Source organism: Styela clava, chromosome 8 (genome assembly GCF_964204865.1).
Source record: "Styela clava chromosome 8, kaStyClav1.hap1.2, whole genome shotgun sequence".
NCBI classification, from domain to species: Eukaryota; Metazoa; Chordata; class Ascidiacea; order Stolidobranchia; family Styelidae; genus Styela; species Styela clava.
Window position 1 is genome coordinate 23,392,783 of NC_135257.1, and position 22,584 is coordinate 23,415,366.

Genomic DNA, 22,584 nt, shown 5'->3' on the forward strand with positions numbered 1-22,584 from the left:
TCTAAATATGAAGTGACTAAATTTAATAAAAATAAACAAAAGTGGCAAATAGTACAACTAGTTGTATTACATTATAGTAGATTTCGAATATCATTTGAAGTTGATGTTGTTGCAACAGTTTCTTCAGAGTGATTTTTATATGTTTCTGCTGTACCTATTTTTTTGAAACCGGAATAGGTTACGTATAAGACGTGCAAAATTTTTTATTTCGAATTGGGTGAATTTAATAATAACTAGTATTGCATTCAGTGAATTTGTCTTCCTGCTGTTTCTTAGTTTGTTTTCTCAGTTTATTGCACTACTTTTTATTTTCATCGTTAGCATTCAAATGAGGTAGTCCCATTGCTGGCGTACATAACTGTTTCTGTGTTATTGTTCTACTCTCTGACTTTACAAGAATAAAGTTTTGTAGCTCATTTTATGCCCTGCTGACAATGTTTTTAGGATAGTTATGTTTTATGCGCTTGACAGAATGTATGCCGTATGTTTTTGAACGAAATTGAAAACAAAGATACTGCTTTCTAAAGCTGTCAAATTTGCAGGTAGTCTCAGTTTCAGCTGTTTACAGCTTTATGAGAGATACTGAAGACAAGAAAACTTTGGCACATACTTTATACAGTTATATTGCTCTCTCCAGTTGTCGTCGATTTTTAGTTTTAATTTACAGTAATTTCAATCTATGGAATATTTGAAAATGATATTTCGTTATTCCATGTATGCAAAATTTATTTAATATGTCTAATTTAGATAAAATTGTTTGAATATCTCCAGTCATCTGCGCAAATTTTTTTTTTCCACCATCGGGTTCAACAGTTTGTGATTTACCTTATGAGTAAACCGCCAAATAGACTTTCCGCTCTTGAGCGTTTATATGAAAAAAACTTTTTCATTTAATCTTTTATGAAAATTACTGAAAATTAATGACTGAAGCAACTGAAATGGACCTTGAGAAAAAGTTTCGTAACATTACTACAAGCAAGCTTAACCGAGTGTAGAACTGTCCCCTCTTAACAGATTATCTGTTTGTGGGGTCGGCTCCAATCGAGAATTTCCACTACAGCTTACAGCTCTTTCGTTTGACTTCTGGGCGTTTGAAAGTTCTAAACTCCGATTCAATAATCCTGCTGCTGTCTCCCACAGACCATGGCTAAGTAATTTATTTTCAAAGTGTGCATATAGATCGTTTTGTTATTTTGCTTTTCTTGTTGGAATTTTTTTTATCGTTAATAAATTCACTAATAGACAATTGCTTTGAAATATTAAAGGTTAAAGATTGTATTCGCTAGAAGGCTTTTATTTTTATTTAGTTCAAATTTTGTGGGATTCGTTTTTTTGTGTGTGATGACGTCATCAAAAATTGCGCACTTTATGGCGATTCGGATTTCGCGTGAATTCTGCCATACCGGGTATATACTGTGACATACCTGTACTACTTCGTTTTGGCATTCGTATTCATATTTTTGAGTATCGCATTCTTGTTCCAAATGCATTCCAAACTATGATGACAATTTTCCTCTTAATGCGTTATTATGTGAACCTACTCAAAAGGATGAAGAGCACCAATCCTGTAACATAAATTAGAGCTTCAGAGTCGGGAAAAATATACAATCGAATCCCTACTCAGAACTAAAATAATTTAGAGTCGATGGACATTTCTGATTTCTTTGATTTTCATTAAACTCTATCTCCGCATTCGATATTAACCATTTCGACTTTTCACAAAACGTGTAACTTTGCCTGATGATATAAACTGCAGGCGACCATCTGTTACTTAAATAAACGGTCGTATCGCTTTCTTCAGTCTTTACCAACGAACTGTTTCGATTTTTGTTTGTATGCGTTCATTTATTTATTTTGGTTGACAAATCAATAAATCTATCTATCTGCTATATCACAAAATCCAGCAAATCTCTAGCACATAGTCGACATCAAGAAGTTATAATCTGGTCCCCAAACTGGTTACATGTACCCCCGTAGGTTCCGACTTTTTAATGGGTACATTAAAGGGGTCAATAAGGATATTCTTTCCATAACTTCTAATCTTCCTTATGTTAATAACTTGAAGACCATAGTTTACGAACTCTTTTCTCGAAAGTCACATTTTACACCGCTAGAAGCTTCAGCTCCAGTAACTAACAAATCTACTTTCGCAGTTCACATGACTTATTTCGTTCAATTACAGCTTATAGTACAATTTGGGGGGTTCAGGAGCGAATCTTGAACTTTCCGAAGAGTATCAATGAACAAAGTTTAGAAAACCATAATTTAGTATTACGCGCAATTCTGACTTTTGCGTAGCATGAATACTTTATAATAACGTTTGACTTGGTTGGTACTAATAACGTTATTTCAAGTTAATATTTTTGTGGAATTTTGATTCCTGAATAAATTTGAAACAATCTGACAAGTAAATATTTCACCACTCGGAATAATTAGATCAGCATAAAAAGTAAACGTCATTTGAGCCAAAAGTATTTAACTAAAATAGTATTTTCATTATATCGTTTGCAAACTGAGCAAATTATGAAATTGAGAATGATCCTCAAGTTTGAATATTGTGACATGCTAGTTAGAGCGTTTTTGTTATATTCATCAAACGCAAATTACTCTAGCCAATTATTTCTGCATTGTTTATTAGTAGTAATAACGTATAACTTTATAATTGTATAAATTTGAAAGAGAAAGCGAAGATGGATATTTTATTCATGACAGATCCAGAAGTACAAAAAAATACAGGCAGACGTTTCATTAGATCAGGATTTCACAAATAACTCCATCATGCTCCGTGGTAGGAGGATCATTCGCCATCCCTTGATCACGTTCATACGGGTTGGAATCAACAAACAAGTGAACATTTGTATGATCTTTTTTATCAATCCCCCAGTGTGGTTCACCTGGATACCATTTAGTAAATGAATTTGCAGGTATGACGTCACGAGTCTGAGAAGAAAAAATGATGGGATGACGTTTTTCACCAATCGAAATTTGACATATTATCATGGATTTTTGCACTTGGTCAAATGTGAATGCAGTATTTCTAGTCTCTCACGTGTTATCAGGTAGAGCTTCATGTTCATGAGCTCGGCAGGGATTTGTTGCAGGAAACTATTATTATATAACTGAGTTCAAAGTACAAACACAAAACGAATAATAGTAACATTGTGGTATGCATTTACACCACAAATGAGGTGAATTCTGGTGCTCGATTTTATATTATTCGTGTGTGAAAACGCGCATTCGCATGCGTATGAATGACTGAAAACAATTCGTGACTTGGTGGTCATCGACTACGTTGTGGGTTATTTTGTGAAATGATTTGCCGGTATTCGCCATCTCTAACACATAGCAACATCATTTTGCGTTTGTGATCGCTCATGTCCTATATTAAAAACTGTAATAGCTTTTCAAAAACTCCATGTAGTAGACTTCAGCAGTGGAACAAAACTACAATAATCTATATATGAATAAAAAGGAATATCTCGACAGCGAATAATAATGATACATTTATAAAATTTTGTTTGAATTTGCTTGGGTTCAGAAAGAGTCAAAAAATAGAAATTTTAGATTTTCAATCTACTTTTTGAACAATACTAGCTATTAACGAAACATTGCCCCGAACTATCCATGGTCGTGTCGGAAATCACATTTCGCCCATCTGGTATCCTATCCCCATATTAGTCTGCACGAGTATGAATAGCTAAACAAAAATATACTGACTATTGGATCAAACTGGATTCCGGTCCATAAACTAGACCATGGCTCTCCATTTAGCATATTTTTTCTCAGGTAATTTATAATTGCATTGTAAGATTCTTCATCTCGGATCAAACCAACATTTGCGTTACGTTTCTTACAAATCTCAACTGCTTCATTGTATACGATATCCGAACTATATCGTACCACATCAAAATAACAGGTACTTCCAACTTTCAATTTACAGTTTCCTGAAAGGTAATAGTTGCATACAGTATTAAAAACTATCAAGAAATAAATTTTAATCAATCTTCATTTTAGGCAAGTAGCAGTAGTACCAATGTTGTACTTTAATATTTGCGAATAAAACTAGCAGACTTAAAATGTAATATTCTACAACCAACATTCAGTCGCTGACATCACTCGGATCCGATCGAATACGGAAAATACATTTCGCTTCATTTTACACTCGTTCCATTGCGAGATATTCTTTAAATATTCAAAACCTGCAACATGTTGGATGATATTTACATAATACTTTACCTGGAGATGGAGTTGGTTTCAATCTTGTTTCTGGTCTTGTTCCATTCGAAATCTTCTTCTCCGCAACAGCGAGTCTTTGTTCAACCCTGGATATCGCTTAATGTTAATATAAGTCTTAGAAAAAAGTGTTCGCCACTTTGCAAAACAACAAATCTGTAGCCACGTTTTCAATCATTCTAAAGCTTTAAATTTTTTAATTGTTAAGCGTAAGAGTTGGAAAGGAAATATATTGACCAATATTCGTTGTACAGGTTCATTAAGGTTTTAATAGTGCTTTGAAAAAATAACGTTATTTTGGCCTGTTCTCTGTAAATTTTCACATTTCGTAATAAAATTCCATAAATACCAACGCTCATCATTGAATATTTTAATGTTTTCCAGTTCAGGAAATGAGTAAAACATTTCGATAAACTACAGGACTTTTTGATTTATCTTACCTTTATTCATTTTATTGTTGTCTTCTACCAATTTTTCGTTCATTCCTTGAATTTCAATCAAGTCTAAAAAATGAAAATACCCAGTAAAGATTAAATCATGATACACGCTCGTTGAAGTATTAACAATGTAAGAGAGACGTGAAAATAAGACAAGAAGACTCTGCATTTACTCCGTTTATTTGATTTGGCCGCACCAATTGTAGTATAACAAGCATCACGCTACTACACCAACCTTTTTTCAACTTTTTGATCTCGGCCGACTGTCTTGTGGTTCTTCTTAGTAGATTGTTTAATTTATTTGATTGTTCTTCAATGTGGTTGCCAGACTTGAGATTTTCTGTTTGATTGTAAAATTATCTTGATCGTTTTATTAAATCACGAATGTTATACTTCGAATTCTCACCGATTCTCACTCTGCTTCCCAAAACTGTAAATGTTTTTATGTTGTCATTAAGAGTCTTTCCACGGTTCGGAAAAATCGAGTTTCAATTCAAGTACCCTTATAAGCCAAATCAAGGTAAATTAGGATATATTAATTTAAATTTCGAAAAATTGCAAAAAATTTCCTTGCATTCCTTGCATTGATTTCCTTGCATTGATATTTCAAAATGTGTCTTTAATCAGTATTTTTTCCCAATTCTGTAACTAAATTGAAAAAATAAATTTCAAACGTTAAAACTGTAAGAAAACTTTAATACAATTCGGTAGACTCTTCTCTGATTTATTTTATTGTGGTTATTGTCAATTGTCTTAAACGATTTATTTGTTGGAAGCCTTTGTTACTGTTTAGTTATTTTGTGATAAAATGATAGTTTTTAAAGGGACAAAACGCACAAACAGGAAGAAAATTCAGGATTTCATCAGCATTACAAAGTATCGTACATTTGCGGTATCGTAAACACTGACCAGAAATTTTCTGTTCGAAATCCTCGAATTTTTCATCAACCTTGTTTTCTAATTTGTTCAATCCCACTCTGACGTTTGTAATTTCTGAAGAAAAATATTACAGAATACATCATAAACACACTTACATCGAGAATGATTAACGAAATACATCATTACCGGTCAGGTACTGACTCATAACCCATATTGAGACATTTCAATATTCATTAGATTAAACAACTTACCCAAATTTCTAGATACGAAATCAAGCCAGCTAAGAACAGTGCTATTGAACTTGCATGTTATCGGGAACTCTTTGTCATGCAAATGTTCATCAATGTCGAAATCAGGTCTGTTCCATTCTACAACAACCGGATCACATTGTGCAATCTGGCAACCCGGTTTAGTAGAGCAGTGAAGCACTGTTTCATCTTGACAACAGGATGAACCGATAACGTAGATTAAGATATAAAAGATTTTCATCTCGAGGTGTTAGTGTAGTTATGTAGTGACTGAATGAGGGAAATTTAAGTTTGAACTTGTTTATTTTTGTATATTTAAGAAAAATAAATTGAAAATACAACGAGTCATGGTTGGGAACGTAAGTTGGATCTATTTATGTCCAGATTTTCTAAAATTTCTGTCAGTCGGTAGTCTTTGCATAGATAATAAGTATAACGTAGAGTAAAAACAATTATAGTAATTTTCAATCAGAAAGTGATGCAGCGCGTTATACAGACTGCGCGTTATACTCGACTAAAACAACGGTGGTGTATTTGCTTTGCAGCCTACCTAACCACCATTCTCTTACCAATCAAGCATCTGTTCTGTCCTGCGTGTTGTGATTGGACAAAATAAGTCATATGAATTGAGAAAGTATAGATGTGATAGATACTGCAATAGTTGAAAATTTCTACTAAAGTGAAATGTGACTTCCTAAAATATTTTTAAACTCGTGTTGTTAATTATTAAAAATCATGTGATATTACATATTTGGGGGCAGATTAGAAGTTATAAAAATAGTATCCTTATACTTAATTTAATGCACCTTTGAAAAGGTAAAATGTACCTCTGGGGAGAATTGTACTTCAATTTTGAAACCTCTGATTTATATAAAACTTTTACATAAGATAACGATATTTGTAGCTCAAATGCTTGTCATAGCTAACGCTAATGTGGAACAACTCGCCGAGTTTCATACACGTGTGACTTTAGCACTGAAATCGAGGATTGAATTTTAGTTTCTTACAATATTCTATTTAAAAAAAAAATTGCATGAATCATGAAATATATCTTCACAACTGCATTTTGAAAGCAACGACAAACTTGCGTTTTTTTATTCGTAATTTAAACGTAAACGTAATCTATTTATTACAATAACTATTGTTATTAAAAGTTGGCTATATAATCACCCACGCTTTACGATACTTTTTGAATAAATCGAGTAGATTTATTTTTCTTAATGTAGGTTTACTTACATTCGTTCTGGTGTGTTTATCGCAATATTACCAATTTGGAATGAACGTAGAATTTTCAGTTTGTATACGAGTGATATTACATTTGTAAAAAATATAGACTTTTTCTATGAAGCGTTTATTATTGAAAAAAGAGCGCCTCCGATAAAGAAAGTCATACCATTAAAAGATGCGTAGCAAATTCAAAAAGATTTTTTTTCAGATATGGCTCAGCCTTTTTAGAATGGGTATAGCCCAGGGGTCTCAAACTCAATTTACTTGGGGGCCGTTGGGGCAGAGTCTGGATGAGTCCGAGCCGGATCAGATTTTCCACAATAAAAGCTTGGCAACTCGTTTAAATCGTACCGTATTCCTTGTGCACTGCAACTTTAACTGTGCAGATAAAACACGTCGGGATGCTTCCATGCTCAACAAAGAAATATTGCATTTCCCAGTTTTTTGAAATAGTCTGTGCTCATCACCAACCTTTCTATTTACTGAAACTTCACTTCCAACGACTTGTCGAACGTGAGAGTTTCCCTTTTTCGGCAACGGAACACTTACACTTTTTATATCTCCTCGCGGAACACCAAAAAATGAAAGGGTTAAATTAAAAAACGGTGCAATGTAGCGGTTCCTAATGGTTTCGCCGTGGCGAGTTGCAAATGCGCGACAAACTTTCAGTATTTCTAAGTAAAACCAGGTAGAGATGGAGGAAGAACGGTTGATCTTTTGCCTTTATCCTTTAGACTTACTTGTTTGTCAAAACCAAAAAGATTACTGTAAATTTGATATTGAAATTAACAGTCAAAAAGCTAAACCGACGGTAAACGAAAATGCTACTACCCTAACTTAGTTAGTCCACTTTAGGCCGACGGTGACGCGATTTTAAACGGTCAGTTGGACAACAAGTTCATGATTCTCAGATCGCCATGGCGACCAGTTTAGATGTATTTTTGATTCCTTTTCCACGTAACACTCGGGAGATGCTCGCGGAACATTAGTGTTCCGCGGAACACAGTTTGGGAAACGCTGTTGCTAACTGAGCTAAGTGACTTGCGGGCCGCACTAACATTGAACTTTAATACCAAGGCGGGGGCCGCAAACTATCATCCCGCGGGCCGCAATTGCCCGCGGGCCGCGAGTTTGAGACCCCTGGTATAGCCTATTTATAGACGATAAAGCGTCAGAAGTGGCATGTTGTTTTTTATATCGGCCTATACTTTATATGATAGATATAGCTGTTGTAGAGAAGGCGTAGCGTTGTTTAAATTGATCTCGAACTGATATACAACATTGCTTTGTTAATTCCACAGTGTTTTCATATTGGTATTGTATGTAGTCTCTACTGCCAATCTATATTCAGTCTTCTTGTACAATCAAGTGACGTTGCGTTCAATTATTTCTGGTTTTAAAACTAATTAACGGTTAGATTTTAACGATATCATGACTTCTCAGCGAATATTAAATAAATATCAGTATTACCAGTATCATATGCGGTTCAGTTCTTTCTAACTCCGATAATCTGACAAATTATTTCAACAACCAGTTGCCTTTATAAAGTCTATATTAAACTATACTAATGTATTCTGTAGCGTCGCTTTTATGCTCAATAATTTACCGCATTCAGATATTTATAGAAGCAGATGCTTCGTATGTCGTGGCGCAGTTTTAGATCTTACTCAGATTTGCGGTTACGCGTGACGTTCGTTATGCGATAAACAATGACATCGCAGAATTAAATTTATTTTCTTGAAATATTTCTTGAAAGAAATCGCAATTAATTATAAAATATACTGGGCTTTTAAATATCGGCAGTATAGTTACAGGAACCGAATACCTTTACATCGTTGGATATTGTTGTTTTTCACTGAGCTTAAAAAATTGCCATGACTACCGGAATATAAAAGATACGAAACCACAGCCCTATCTCAATCTGTCAGACTTGGCCAAGTGCCTGTCAATATAAACAAACCAAGCGTCCAACGTAGTCACCTCAGATTTCCATCTAATTTTTCCAGTAATTACCAAGGTCCTATCATTTAAACCTCCTATGTGTCCACTCACTGTTTAGTTAGACAATTCGGGAAACGTTTTCAGCTTTCTGCTTATTCAATTAATTTCAGTTCTTGTGTTCTCAAAGGTCAAATTATCCTAATTTCACAAACATATTTCGTGATCAACCTGGTCCAACTGAGAAATTGTCTTAGAAGAAAAACAATGATAATACACAAAAGCTGAATTTATTTCATATTGAAGTGTTGGTAATATTTTTAATTTTCACATTCTAAAATTACGCAGATCAAACATTCAAATCTTCAAACTTTAATAGAATTAAACCTTTCTCCACACGGAATAGTTAGATCAGCAAAACGAAACAACTTGACAAATGAAATTCATTCGAACAAATCCATTTAATTAAAACAGGATTTTCAGTGTGATACCTGTAAAACTGAAAAACTACAAAATTGAGATTGAATAATCTGAGATGTAAGTTTAAAAAAACTTCTCGTTGTATTAATCAAACAAAAATTACTTAGGCCAATTATTGCTGCTTGTATTATATTAGTAAATTTAGAGTTGTATATTTTTGAAAAGTAAGAATCCACGATTTATATTTTACTGATGATTGATCCATAAGTACAATATACAGCCAAGTAGACGTTTCATTAGATCAGGATCTCACAAATAACTCCGTCAACCTTCTCGATAGGTTTAATATTCGTCATTCCTTGATAACCATCGTTCGGTTGGGAATGAACATAAAGGTAAACATTTGTTTGGTCTTTATTATCAATTCCCGTTTGTGGATAATTAGGGAGCCACTTAGTGAATGAATCTGCAGGTGTGACGCAACCAGTCTGAGAAAAAAGTCATCAGATAGCGTTTATCAATATATCATGCTTGATTATGCATTTAATTCTCCCGTTTTTATTTATTGATAATACTTTGATATATATTTGAGAATCAAATTTAAACGCAAGTCTTTCTGATGAGTTATTAAGTGAATTCACATTAATGCTCTAGCCTACTGAATCTCAAACAGTGAGCCGTGGCCCAATGATGGACCACAATGACACTTTCAGATGCCACAAACCCGTTGAAAATTGCAAGAGGTATTAATAAATTCATTTTTATTTGTGTCACTATAGGTAAACTTTGATTTCAGCTACAATGAATGATGATACTGTTTTTTGCTACTTAGGGGTAATTTTATTCTAAATATTAAAGTGAAAGTATCTAATTTTGCGAACATGATTCCCTCGCATGAAAAAGTTAATGGCCCACTGAATTTTTGTGCAACGATAATCGGCCGCGAAACAAAAAAATATTGAGAACCACTGCTCTAGTCAATGAATTACACTTAATGACTAAATTCTAATCAAGTTTGTGCCAGACGAATCTTCTGATTGAATTATATAAGTTGCTTCTAAACGACTATAAGTTATGACAGTGTTAGCGCTTTGAGGAACATGAATTATCACTGTATGCAAATAAACTCATACAACATGCATCAGAGACGATTTCGACAGTAACTTTAAACTAAATGAAGATTGTCCATGGCTTTGTTAATATAAATAGACGTTTTGTAAGCATGCTGTTAAAAGTGTTTCATGGGGGTAAAAATGCGAGCTGTAGTATTTACGACAATAACGTGCACATAAGTCCATTAGTAGAAATATTGTTGTCATGGTGCGGGTCCAATCGTTCATGTATCATCTTTGGAGCGAAACGTATAAAAAAGTTTTGAAAAACCTGCAACCGCGTCCTCGCCATTTATTAACCTAATCTGAGTTGCTCTCCCATCTAGTAACATATTTTATATTCTGCACAAATAACTAAATAGTTCAACTAAAAGACACTAACCATTGGATCAAATAAGATTCCTGTCCATATTTTATTCCTTGTCACATTCCATCTCAAGTAATTCATAATCGTATAGTACGATTGTTTATCTCGGACCAAACCCACATCTGCGTTGCGTTTCTTGCAAATATCAACTGCTTTGCTGTAGTTGACATCACGATAACCAATTATCACGGCAAAATAACAGATATTCCCAACTTTAAATTTGCAGTTTTCTGACATATAAAAATATATTGAGTAATATGAAAATGCATACGACCAACATTCAGTCGCTGGCATCACTCGGCTCCATTGAATACCAAAAATACATCTCGCTTCATTTTATACTCATTCTATTGCAAATCATTCAGTAAATATTCAAAACCTACAACATATCGGATGATATTTACCTAAAGCTTTACCTGGGGATGGCGTTGGCTTCAATTTTGTTTCTGATTCAATTCCATTTGAAATCTGCTTCTCCGCTACAGCGAGTCTTTGTTCAATACTGGATATCGCTAAATGTTAATATAAGTGTTAGAGAGCATGATTTGCCAATTTCCAAAACAACAAATCTGTAGCCACGTTTGCGTTAAGTTTTTTAATTGTTAGTTATAGGGGTTGAAATTCTTTTGACCACTATACTTTGTACAGGTTCATGAAGATTCTAATAGTGCTTCGGAAAAATAATTTTATTTTGATCTGTTCTCTGTAATTTCAAAATTTCATAAATAACATAGCTCATTATGGGATATTTTATTGTTTACCATTTCAGGAAAAAAGTTCAAAAAATGTGTAAAATGGTTTGATAAACTAGAGGACTTTTTGATAGCTGTCACCTTTCTTCATCATATTGTTGTCTTCTACCAAGTTTTCGTTCACTTCTTGAATTTCAACCAAGTCTAAAAATACCCAGTAAAGAATAAATCACGAGAATATCGGTCAGAGACCGAAGACTTATCGATCGAAAGTTAGGGGATCTCCCAAAACAGCGCTCTTACTCCAGAGTGAAACCTTGTGTCCCATCACTAATTAATTAATAACTCGCTAATTATACGACATAATTCATCCAAAATAGGCTTCTGATCCGAGATATGATGAATGCATATGCAAAATTCGGAGCGGATTCATCTTCGCTTTTGTGAGATATCGCGTGTACCTAACAGACAAACAAACAAACAGACAAATACCTATCAACATACTTACCGATCTTAAAATCGATAGGTAATGATACACGTTCGTTGCAGTATTGAAAATGTGAATGAGACGTGAAACTAATACGAGAAAAGTCTGCATTTACTCGTTTTTATTCTATTTTACAACACCAATTGCACCAACCTTTTCTCAACTCTCTGATCTCAGCCGACTGTCTCGTGGTACTTCTTAATAGATTGTTTATTTTATTTGATTGTTCCTCACTTTGGTTGCCATACTCGAGATTTCCTGTTCGAAATTTTTAGAAAGGGCAGATTTACCAATTGCCTTTATACAAATGAATAGAACAAGTGATTTCCAGGAACTAACATTTTGAAAAAGTTAAAATATCTTTTTCAATTTTTAATCAAGAAATAAAATTCGAGAGTTTAAACTGCAGGAAAATTTCAATACAAATATTAATTCACTGATTTATTTCATTGTGGTTATTTGGCAATTGTCTTAAACGATTTATTTGCGGCCTTTGTTAATGTTTGGTTATTTTTCGATAGAACGATTCATTTGGTGCAAGCCTTTGTATATATTTAGGTATTTTTTGATAAAGGGGTGGTTTTTTATATAAATCGCGGAACAAATCGCACAAAAAGTGAGGAAATTTAGCAATTTATCATCATTATAAAGTATATTACACTTGCTGTATCGTAAAAACTGACCAGAAATTTTCTTTTCAAAATTTTCGATTTTTTTATCAAACTTGTTTTCTAATTTGTTCAATCCCATTCTGATGTTTGTGATATCTGTAGAAAAATATTACAGATATTTTTAGATCAGATACATCATGAACACACTCAAATTAAAAATGATTAACGGAATACATCAATTCGGTCCGGTACTGACTCATCACTCTATAATAAAACATCCCATCAATCATTCGATTGAACCACCTACCCAAATTTCTAGATACGAAATCAAGCCATCCGATGACAGTGCTATTGGATTTGCATGTTATCGGGAACTCATTGTCATGCAGATGTTCATCGATGTTGAAACCTGGTCTGTCCCACCCTACAGCAACCGGATCACATTGTGCAATCTGGCACCCTGGCTTCGGGGAGCAGTGAAACACTGTTTTATCTTGACACCAGCCTGACGCGATGACGTAGTTCACGACAAAGACGATTGAGATTTTCATTTCAAGATTTCAGTGTAGTTAAGTAGTAACTTAATGTAGAATTCAAGTTTGAGTACATGTTTAAAAATTTTTCATTTTGACATCGATTTTGTTGAAGGTTCCAAAAATCCTCTCCAACCAGGAAAAGGGTTCTAAAAAAGGATCCTAAAATACCACCTTGTGATTTTTCAAATCGAAAAGGCGCGTAGCCATTTTAGAAAGCTCGGATATATAAAGCGTCATATTCTATCAATAAATTATATCACTATTTCAAAATACATAGCCTTTATAGATGCGTCTCCAAAGACATACTGCTGCTATTATTGTTTTTGCTTGTTGTCGCGCACTCAAATACAGATTTAATTTGGTTGATATCAAGTTTTTTCGAATGCGTATTATTTTAACGACTTTTTATATTGTAATAGAAACCTGAATCTCAATTTGTTTTACATATCAGATCTAGAAATAACTTCAACTTCTCTGATTTAACGTATTTTCTGATATTAAGACACGTTTACGATTTATCGACTTCAAGACATTTGACAAACAGTAAATTATTTTGTCAGGTATTTCTTCAGTTTTTTGAAGCTCTAGCTAACTATTCCACCTATTTCCTATATTGCAAAATTCTGGTACTATCAAGTAACGTTGATTTCAATAATTTCTGGTTTCAAAACTGATTAATCTTAATTAAGGCTTCTATAATTTAACAATATCAAGACTTCTCGACTTATTGTAAATAAGTCTAAGTATTACCAGCGTCAAAAACGCTTTCTTTCTTTCAAACTCAGATTCTCGAGAACTATTCCATCAACTAGTTGCCTTCATATAAGCTGTACTAATAAAATAGTTTCTTTATCGTTGTTTTTATGCTTAAAAATTAATCGTAATTGGTTATTTATAGAAGCAGACACGCTTAGTTATGTCGTGACGCCGTTTCGATTTTAATCGGATTAGCGATGTCGCGTGACATTCCTTGTGAGATAAACAATGATCCGCCGAATTATTCTAACTTTTTCGCAATATTCTAAAATTGAAGAAATCGTCCTAAAATCGAAATATACCACTTCATACGCTTTGAAATATCTACAGCAAAGTTACTGTAATTTACCAGTAATCTAAAGGTAAACACAATCTGTAATAACAATTTCACATATGCTACTAAAAGTTGGCTGGTTATTTAGCAATGAAAACAGGAGCACTTAACTTCAAACTAAAATTTTTTTTTCAAAGCAGGCTTAGTCATATTGTTGTTAGAGCATTTGTTGCGACGCCATACGATTGCAATATAGACAAATTTAAAATGCGTATGGAGGCGCTGTTTACAAATTGGTCAATTTTTATATCGAATTTAAAGAAAGTCTCTAATTTTTGAATAATCACTAGCTCTTGCTGTCTGGTTACAAAAGCGTGTTATCGAAACAATCAGAAATAGATCGAGTCAATGTCAAATGAAATACCAAATTCGATTTTGGATGAATTAGGTCGTATAATTAGCGAGTTATTAATTAATTAGTGATGGGACACAAGGTGTCACTATGGAGTAAGAGCGCTGTTTAGGGTGATCCCTTAACTTTCGATCGATAATTCTTCGGTGTCTGACCGATATTCTCGTATTAGTACATTTGTGTCGCCATCGCAAATTGGCTGGAATTTGTTATTGGGATCACATTTGTGTTTTTCTATTCTTTGAATGTTTCTAATTTCCGTTATGAGTAAATCATCACTGCTCTAAATAAAATGCATCCAAAAAGCAGTAATACCAGTCATCGATAATAACTCAAACCTAATGTGTAAACTGAATCTACATTGCTAGGCACTGGATTGCCGTGGCTGAGTGGTCGGAAATTCCACTTACTTATTAGAAAGTTAGTGTTAGATCTCCAGCGCCGGTAGTGTCTATTTCTTTATTGCTGACACGTTTGCATCTTTTCGTTTGTCAACGTCGCAAACGTCTCAATTCATTACTCGCATTTGATGTGTTTCTTTATTATCTGTAGACCGAGCCGAGAAGGTTTCTGTCTACTGCAATTTGCGTGTTTACATCGTTATTGTATCGCCTGGCGTTAGAGCCGAAATTATAAATGTGCACAGCTAGTTTGCTGTTGCAATGCGTTACTTCTATGGCGATTTATCGTTAGGAAAGCTGTATCATATTATTTATAGTGGGCTAATTATGGTTTTCTTTGTTTCATGCTTATTTAACTTGCTAATAGTTTAAAATTTGCTGCATTGAACTCTGGATTATTGAACTGCAATTTGTGAATCTGTCCTGCGTTTTGATTGTTTTGTGAACAATTCTTGGTGAGTTTTCTGTATTTCATTTCATTTGGCTTGTTATGTAGTAGTCCTATTTGGATGACATACTGTTGGTATTATATTTATTGCCACAATTAATGCTGTAGGGTTAAGTACTGTTACTATAGTGCTTATTTGTTCGTGTTTATTTCAGTGTTCTGCAGTTACATAAAAGATTCGATATATTGTTGACCTTGGCTAAAAACAGTCGGTAAGCGATATAATTTGATTGCATGTTGGTTATTTATGCGGCAAATTCATAGTATTTATAGTGTATTTTGTTTTCTTTGGAAAACCTCTCTCTCTCTCTCTCTATCTCAACTCAATCTATCTGTATTCGTCATCTGTTTCCGTGATCTATTTGGCTCCATCTGACATCTCGATTTATAATTTATGCTGAGCAAGTGCTTGATATTTCCACGACATATTACGATTCTCCTGTGTTTGAAGTTGTGTATTGTGGGCTTGTGGACTTCAGCTTGCTTATCTCAGTTATAAGGCAGGGATAATTTGGAGAGGATTGTCTGGACCGAACATAGACTGATATTGCTGTATTGGGATAGACTACTAGAGCGTTTGGACTGGAAAATATTGGCGCACGGTTCAGCGCCCTTCGTCTTTGTGTAGCAAGCAGGGTGCATAAGGTCACACCCCGTCAAGCTTCTACATAAAAAGTTTTCGACTTCTGCAAGTTTTCGACTTCGTGCCTTTTTGCTGGGTGCAAAGAGTTTTCGACTTCTGCAAGTTTTCGACTAGTGCCTTTTTGCTGGATGCAAAGAGTTTTCGACTTCTGCAAGTTTTCGACTCTTGCCTTTTTGCTGATTGCAAAAAGTTTTCGACTCATTCATTGTGTCTTGCAACAAGACGTCGATAATTAATAAGATACTGTTCAAGGTTGAAAGACTTTCATCGTTCAAGCTATAATGGAATCCAAGGCAAAGCAGCAGTTGGACATTTTGCGATCTGCTTTGCAGGAAAAGTATTTGATAGCTGAACGTTTGATGCTTCAACGTGAAAACGCTGAAAAGTTGTCAGTAGTAAGGCTAGAAGTTGATGAAGTGTTCCAGCAGCTAATCTCTTTAATTGACATGATTCCTGAAAGTGCAGGTAAAGAGATTACTGACTTTCCTGTGACTAATGATTTGAAGCGTGAAAAATCGGAATTTGATTCACGCATCTCGGAATGGTTCGAAAAATTGAAAACGCATTCAACTGTGCAACCAGAAAATGTATCGTCAAAGTATGCGGGTAGTATTTGTTCTGACAATACATCGAGAGCATCCTTCAAGAGAAGATTGCAGTGCAAAGTGAAACGCGATCTAGCAATTGTACAGCTTCGTCACACGGAAGAAAAGCTAGAGGAGGAAGCTTTGAAACGTAAAATGGAGCTTCGTGATGCACAGCGTAAAGTGGAATTGACTGAAGTGAAATTTTTATTGTGGGATACGAAATCAACTGGTGATTCAATAAAAGGTGATGGAGATTTCAATAACTTGAGTCCTATTAATGTGTTGCCAGGTACGAGCAGGGCAAGTGATAAAATTCCTTCAGTGCCATTGGCGAGCCGCAGAGAAGAGACTGCAAGTACTGAGCAAAAACCTTCATCACCCAAATTGGTGAACTCACTCCAGGTTGGTGATAAAATTCCTCCTACAACTGTGCATAAAAATGTAATGCAAGCTGATGTTTCATCATTGAACAGGCGTCGATCTGCTTCGCTACAGAATGAAGCCACACATACTAGAATAAATACCAACCATGATGGCTATGCTGCCTCTGATTCGTGTCATGAACGAGTACGTTTCGCAAGGTCGCATAATGTACACACATATTCTCAGACTCCATTGAGAAGAGATGATAATGCTGTTCCAAATAGAACTGGAAATGGTCATAGCTATAACTTTCAGCCTGTGAATCGTGCGATAGCTCAGGAGTGTTCATTTGCGGCTGAACCCGATGGAATGGCTGGCAGTGAACACCATCACGTTTTCCGAATAAATGAAAGGAGTGTCAATGAGTTGCCAGATGTGCAGACTCGTGGATATAGGACACTTCAGGAAAATCGTGAGTCGGTTAATGATTATGTTTATGAATCTGGGCCACAACATTATTCACAGCGGAGAACAAGAGAATCATCTCCAGTTATACAGCATCACCATTATCATGGACGTGAAGAATTCTTCTTTCAGAAGTCTAAGTTACCTGTGTTCAATGGAGATCCTTTGAAGTATATGTCTTTCATAACAAATTTTGACATCCACCTGGCACCGAAACTAGAAACAAATAGCCAGAAGCTTGTGTGTTTGTTGCAATATTGTGAAGAGAGAATTCGTGCACAATTAGAATACTTCACAAAGAAGCCTGAGAATGGATACAAACTTGCTAGGCAGAGGCTGTTTGAAGAATATGGTCAGCCTCATATTATCGCTGGTGCATGTGAAAGAGTTCTAAAAGAGTTTCCAAGTGTGCGTGATGACAAGCCAGAGCAGCTATTGCAAATATCACAAGTAATGGAGCGATGCCTGGGAACTCTAGAAGACATTGATGAATTTGCAAATGTAAACACCCTGGACACTATGGGAATGCTGATGGCTAAACTTCCTGAAGATGTTCAGGATGGCTGGCCACATGAAGCCCTCAGAATTCAAAGAAAGACTGGTCGTCAGGCAAAATATTGTCACTTGGTCGATTATGTTTGTAATTGGGCGGATGTGAAAAATTCAATGTATGGGAAAAAGCTTAATGAGATTCGTCACAAAAAGATTCCTGTGAGTGTGAGGAGAAACAGAGCTGCAACCTATAATATTGATGCTGAGGCCAACAGGGAACACATTGATCAAAAACGGGATTTGGGATGTGTATGTTGTCTCAAACCGCATAATTTGTGGAACTGCCCGGACTTCAAGAGTAAATCGCATGAAGAAAAGGTCAGTCTTTTGAAGGAGCAGAAATTGTGTTTCAAGTGTCTGTCTCATGGTCATCTTGCTCGTAATTGCAAGAAGGCCAGTCAGTGCAAAGTACATGGATGTAAAGGAAATCGACATCACACACTGCTTCATAGATTTATTGAAATTCAGGAGAAATCGAAAAAGCCTGAAGAGGGACCTGCTGTATATTCATTGGCAAAGTCGTCAAAGTGCAATGGGAAAAGTATCGGGCAAGATGTTTATTTATGTGTGGTGCCGGTCAATGTTCGAAATGGTGAAAAGACCGCTGAAACATACGCCTTGCTGGATCCGGCATCTACAGTTACTCTGTGTAGTGAACGTTTGATGGAATATCTCGAAGTAACAGGAAATACTAGAGATATCACATTACGCACAATTGGACAGAGGCCAATACAATACAAGGGTATATCTGGCAGTTTAGTTGTATCGCCGCTAGATGGTGGTGCTGAACATGAAATCACAGATGTGCTCTCGGTTGAAAAAATTCCTGCTAAGCCGAATAAAGCGCCCGATCAAAGGTTCCTTAAAATCATGCCGCATCTTCAAGATGTAAGATTGCCTATCTTGGAAGGAGGAACAGTGAATCTTCTGATTGGGGCTGACAATGCGGAACTCGTCTGTTTCCAAAGTGTTCGAAATGGACCGAGGAAAGCACCTAAGGCAGTGAAGACTGTTCTTGGCTGGTCGCTGTTCGGACCCAGTTTTGAGTCGCCATCAGATATCAGAGAAGTTCATTTTACATCTGATCATTATGTCAATTTCGTCAAGTGTAAGGATTTGGAAAGACAAAAGGAAATTGAAACTTTGTGGACAACAGATTTTGGCAATGAAACTTCAGTTCTTGATATTCCAAATTCTCGAGAAGATCGAGCAGTGTATGAAATTATGCAAAATTCGGTGAAACATATTGGTGGTCATTTTCAACTTCCTTTGCCATGGAGAACCGGGATGCAGTATCTACCGGATAACAAAGAGATGGCAAAGAAAAGACTTTGTAGCCTCAAAAATAGACTGATGAAAGATTCCGATTTGCATAAAAGGTATGTCGAAGTTATTCAAGGATATATCAAGGCAGGATATGCCAAAAGAATTTCATATGCCGAAATTGATACGTCTAATACAGTTTGGTATCTTCCTCATTTTCCTGTCATGAACCAGCATAAGCCTGGAAAAGTTCGTGTAGTTTTTGATGCTGCAGCCAAATATGGAAATGTGTCTCTGAATGATTGCTTAATGTCCGGACCAGATTTGGTATCGTCACTCGTGGGTGTAATTTTGAGATTTCGCAGGGGACGAGTGGCATTAGTGGCCGATGTGGAAGCAATGTTCCACCAGGTTAGAGTGGCACCTCAGGACACGGATGCACTAAGGTTTTTATGGTGGGATGACGGGAACATTTCAAAGGAACCCGTTCCACATCGTTTGCGAGTTCATATATTTGGGGCTGCATCGAGTCCGTCTTGTGCTGCATTTTGTTTGAAACAGACGGTGGTGAAATTTGGAAACGAACACAAACCTAGAATTTCAGAAATTGTTAATGAAGATTTCTATGTCGATGACTGCTTGACAACTGCTGAATCGGTCGATGAAGGCATAGAGATTGTCAAGGAATTGACACAATTGATGTCAAAAGGAGGATTCAACTTGACTAAATGGCTCACCAATAATGATGAATTACTGTCTATGATTCCAGAAGAAAAGAGAGCTAAATGTGTTCAAAATCATGTTATTGATGGCAATGTCAAAGAACGAGTTCTTGGTATTCAGTGGAATGTGGCAAATGATGAGTTTGGGTTCAAGGTTAATATTGCTGACAAACCAAATACCAGGAGAGGTATACTTTCAATTGTAGCATCTGTTTTTGACCCACTTGGTATAGTGGCTCCAATAACGCTACTTGCCAAGTTATTGTTGCAAGAACTTTGCAAGCAAAATTTGGGATGGGATCAAGAAATTGCAGATGATGATGCTGTTAAATGGCGAAACTGGCTACATCAACTGCAAAGCTTAGAACAGGTGAAGATACAGCGATGCTATCAGCCATTTGATTTTGGAAAAGTTGTTTCCTATGAACTACATCACTTTGCTGATGGATCAGAATTGGCATATGGAGCTGTTTCATATCTACGAATAATCGATAAAAATGGCCAAATTCATGTGGCATTTTTGGTTGGAAAGGCAAGACTTGCTCCATGTTCTCGTGTAACTATACCCAGACTTGAATTAACAGCTGCAGTTCTCGCTGTAAAGTTGAATCTTGTCCTAAAGAAAGAACTGAAGATGAATGAATGCAGTTCAACTTTCTGGACTGATTCCACAGCCGTACTTCAAAGTATAAGAAATTCGAAGAAACGATTCTCCACATTTGTTGCTAATCGTTTAGCAAAAATTGATAGAAATACTGATGTATCACAGTGGCGCCATGTTCCAACGAAGATGAATCCAGCTGATGATGCTTCGCGTGGTCTTAGAGTTGATGCATATTTAAAGTCAGGACGATGGATCAATGGGCCCGAGTTTTTGCGTCTTTCTGAAGACAAGTGGCCAAAGATGCCGGACTGTTTTCCTGATCCACCGTCTGAATTTTGTCCAAAGCCAGTTCCAGAAATGAAGTCGGCATTTGTAATAAAGGAAGAGTCTTCTGTCATGGACAGGTTCATAGGATTCTTTTCTACATTCTACCGTTTGAAAAAAGCAACTTGTTGGCTCATACGATTCAAGAAATATTTGTGTTCTCATAAGAAGTCAATAGACAAGCTTACTGAACTGCCAGCAAGACTGACTGTGCAGGAACTGAGCTATGCTGAAAGAGTTATTATTGAATATGTTCAAAGACAAAGCTTTCGTGAAGAAATGAAATGTATATTAAATGGTAAATTTATCAGTAAAGGTGATTGCTCTCGCCGGATGTTGAAACTTAATCCTGTTCTAGAAGATGGTTTGATGAAAGTAGGAGGACGCTTGGAAAATGCACCAATTATGCATTCATCAAAGCATCCCATCATATTGCCTCATAAATCACATCTTACGGATCTAGTCATCAGGGATCATCACAACAAAGTTGGTCATTCAGGTATGGGTTATACATGGACCTCATTAAGAGAAAAGTACTGGATTATCAAAGGTGGAGTTGCAGTAAGAAGGGTCATCGGAAATTGTGTTTCTTGTCGAAAGCGAAATGCCCGCCCTGGAAAGCAATTTATGGCAGATCTACCTTCCTGTCGACTGAAATCAGATGAACCAGTGTTCAGTCATGTTGGTGTTGATCTATTTGGACATTTTCTTGTTCGACAGGGAAGGAGTGATGTGAAAAGATGGGGTTGTGTGTTCTCGTGTATGACAACTCGTGCTGTTCACATCGAGGTGGTAAATAGTTTGTCTGCTGATTCTTTCATATTTGCACTCCGACGATTTATTGCTCGAAGGGGTCAGTGTACTCATATATATTCGGATAATGCTGGGAATTTTGTATTAGCAGAGAAAATATTTGAAAATTCCCTAAAGATGTGGAACGATTCTCAAGTTCATGGATACTTACGTCAAAAGGGTATAACATGGCATAAATCACCGCCTACAGGTTCAAATCATGGAGGTGCATGGGAACGAATGATTCGGTCAATTCGTCGAATTTTCAATGCTGTTACTCAGGGTCAAACTATGACAGATGAAGTTTTTAGGACCGCCTTGATCGAGTGTGAATCATGCTTGAAAAGTCGTCCAATAATTCCTGTAACATTTGACCCAAGGGATGAAGAGCCTTTAACACCGAATCACTTGTTATTACTTCGGTCAAATCAAAATATGCCTCCTGGAGTTTTTGACAAGAATGATTGCTATGTTAAACGTCGATGGACACAATCTCAATATCTTGCAAATGAATTTTGGAGAAGATGGATTCGAGAGTATCTGCCTACGATTATTGAGCGACACAAGTGGTTTCAGAAAGAGAGAAATTTCAAGAAAGAAGATGTTGTCCTGGTGGTGGACGATTCTCAACCTCGATCAAGATGGGCAATGGGAAGAATCGTGGATGTGTATCCAGACAAGAAGGGACTGATACGAACAGTGCTTGTTAAAATTCGTAATAGCTTGGTAAAGCGTCCCATCACCAAGCTAGTTCTTGTTGTTGAAGGCACTAAATGACTATTGAGGCTTGG

At 35.9% G+C, this 22,584-nt stretch overlaps 2 protein-coding genes and 1 long non-coding RNA gene across 6 annotated transcripts; 1 reads left to right on the top strand and 2 right to left on the bottom strand.

Annotated features, from left to right (window-relative positions):
* Positions 1-4,237: 4,237 nt before the first annotated feature.
* On the bottom strand, positions 4,238-5,009 carry LOC144425662 (uncharacterized). The gene is made up of 3 exons (XR_013477584.1): positions 4,906-5,009; positions 4,674-4,736; positions 4,238-4,332 (listed from the first exon to the last, which is right to left on the bottom strand). It is a non-coding gene; the product is annotated as an uncharacterized LOC144425662 (long non-coding RNA).
* Positions 5,010-9,236: 4,227 nt separating this feature from the next.
* LOC120345911 (uncharacterized) lies at positions 9,237-13,662 on the bottom strand. 4 transcript variants are annotated; one of them, XM_039415499.2, is made up of 7 exons: positions 12,959-13,662; positions 12,724-12,807; positions 12,194-12,298; positions 11,695-11,757; positions 11,278-11,373; positions 10,877-11,091; positions 9,237-9,870 (listed from the first exon to the last, which is right to left on the bottom strand). In XM_039415499.2, the coding sequence occupies exons 1-7, from the start codon at positions 13,200-13,202 to the stop codon at positions 9,679-9,681; spliced, it is 999 nt and encodes a 332-aa protein (XP_039271433.2). In that variant the 5' UTR covers positions 13,203-13,662; the 3' UTR covers positions 9,237-9,678. The 4 variants fall into 4 exon arrangements, with proteins under 4 accessions (XP_039271433.2, XP_077971516.1, XP_077971518.1 ...); XM_078115390.1 differs by having other exon boundaries at positions 11,266-11,373; XM_078115392.1 differs by lacking the exon at positions 12,724-12,807 and having other exon boundaries at positions 11,266-11,373.
* Positions 13,663-16,402: 2,740 nt separating this feature from the next.
* Positions 16,403-22,570, top strand: LOC120335534 (uncharacterized). Its single transcript, XM_039403063.2, has one exon. The coding sequence runs from the start codon at positions 16,403-16,405 to the stop codon at positions 22,568-22,570; it is 6,168 nt and encodes a 2,055-aa protein (XP_039258997.2).
* Positions 22,571-22,584: the final 14 nt, after the last annotated feature.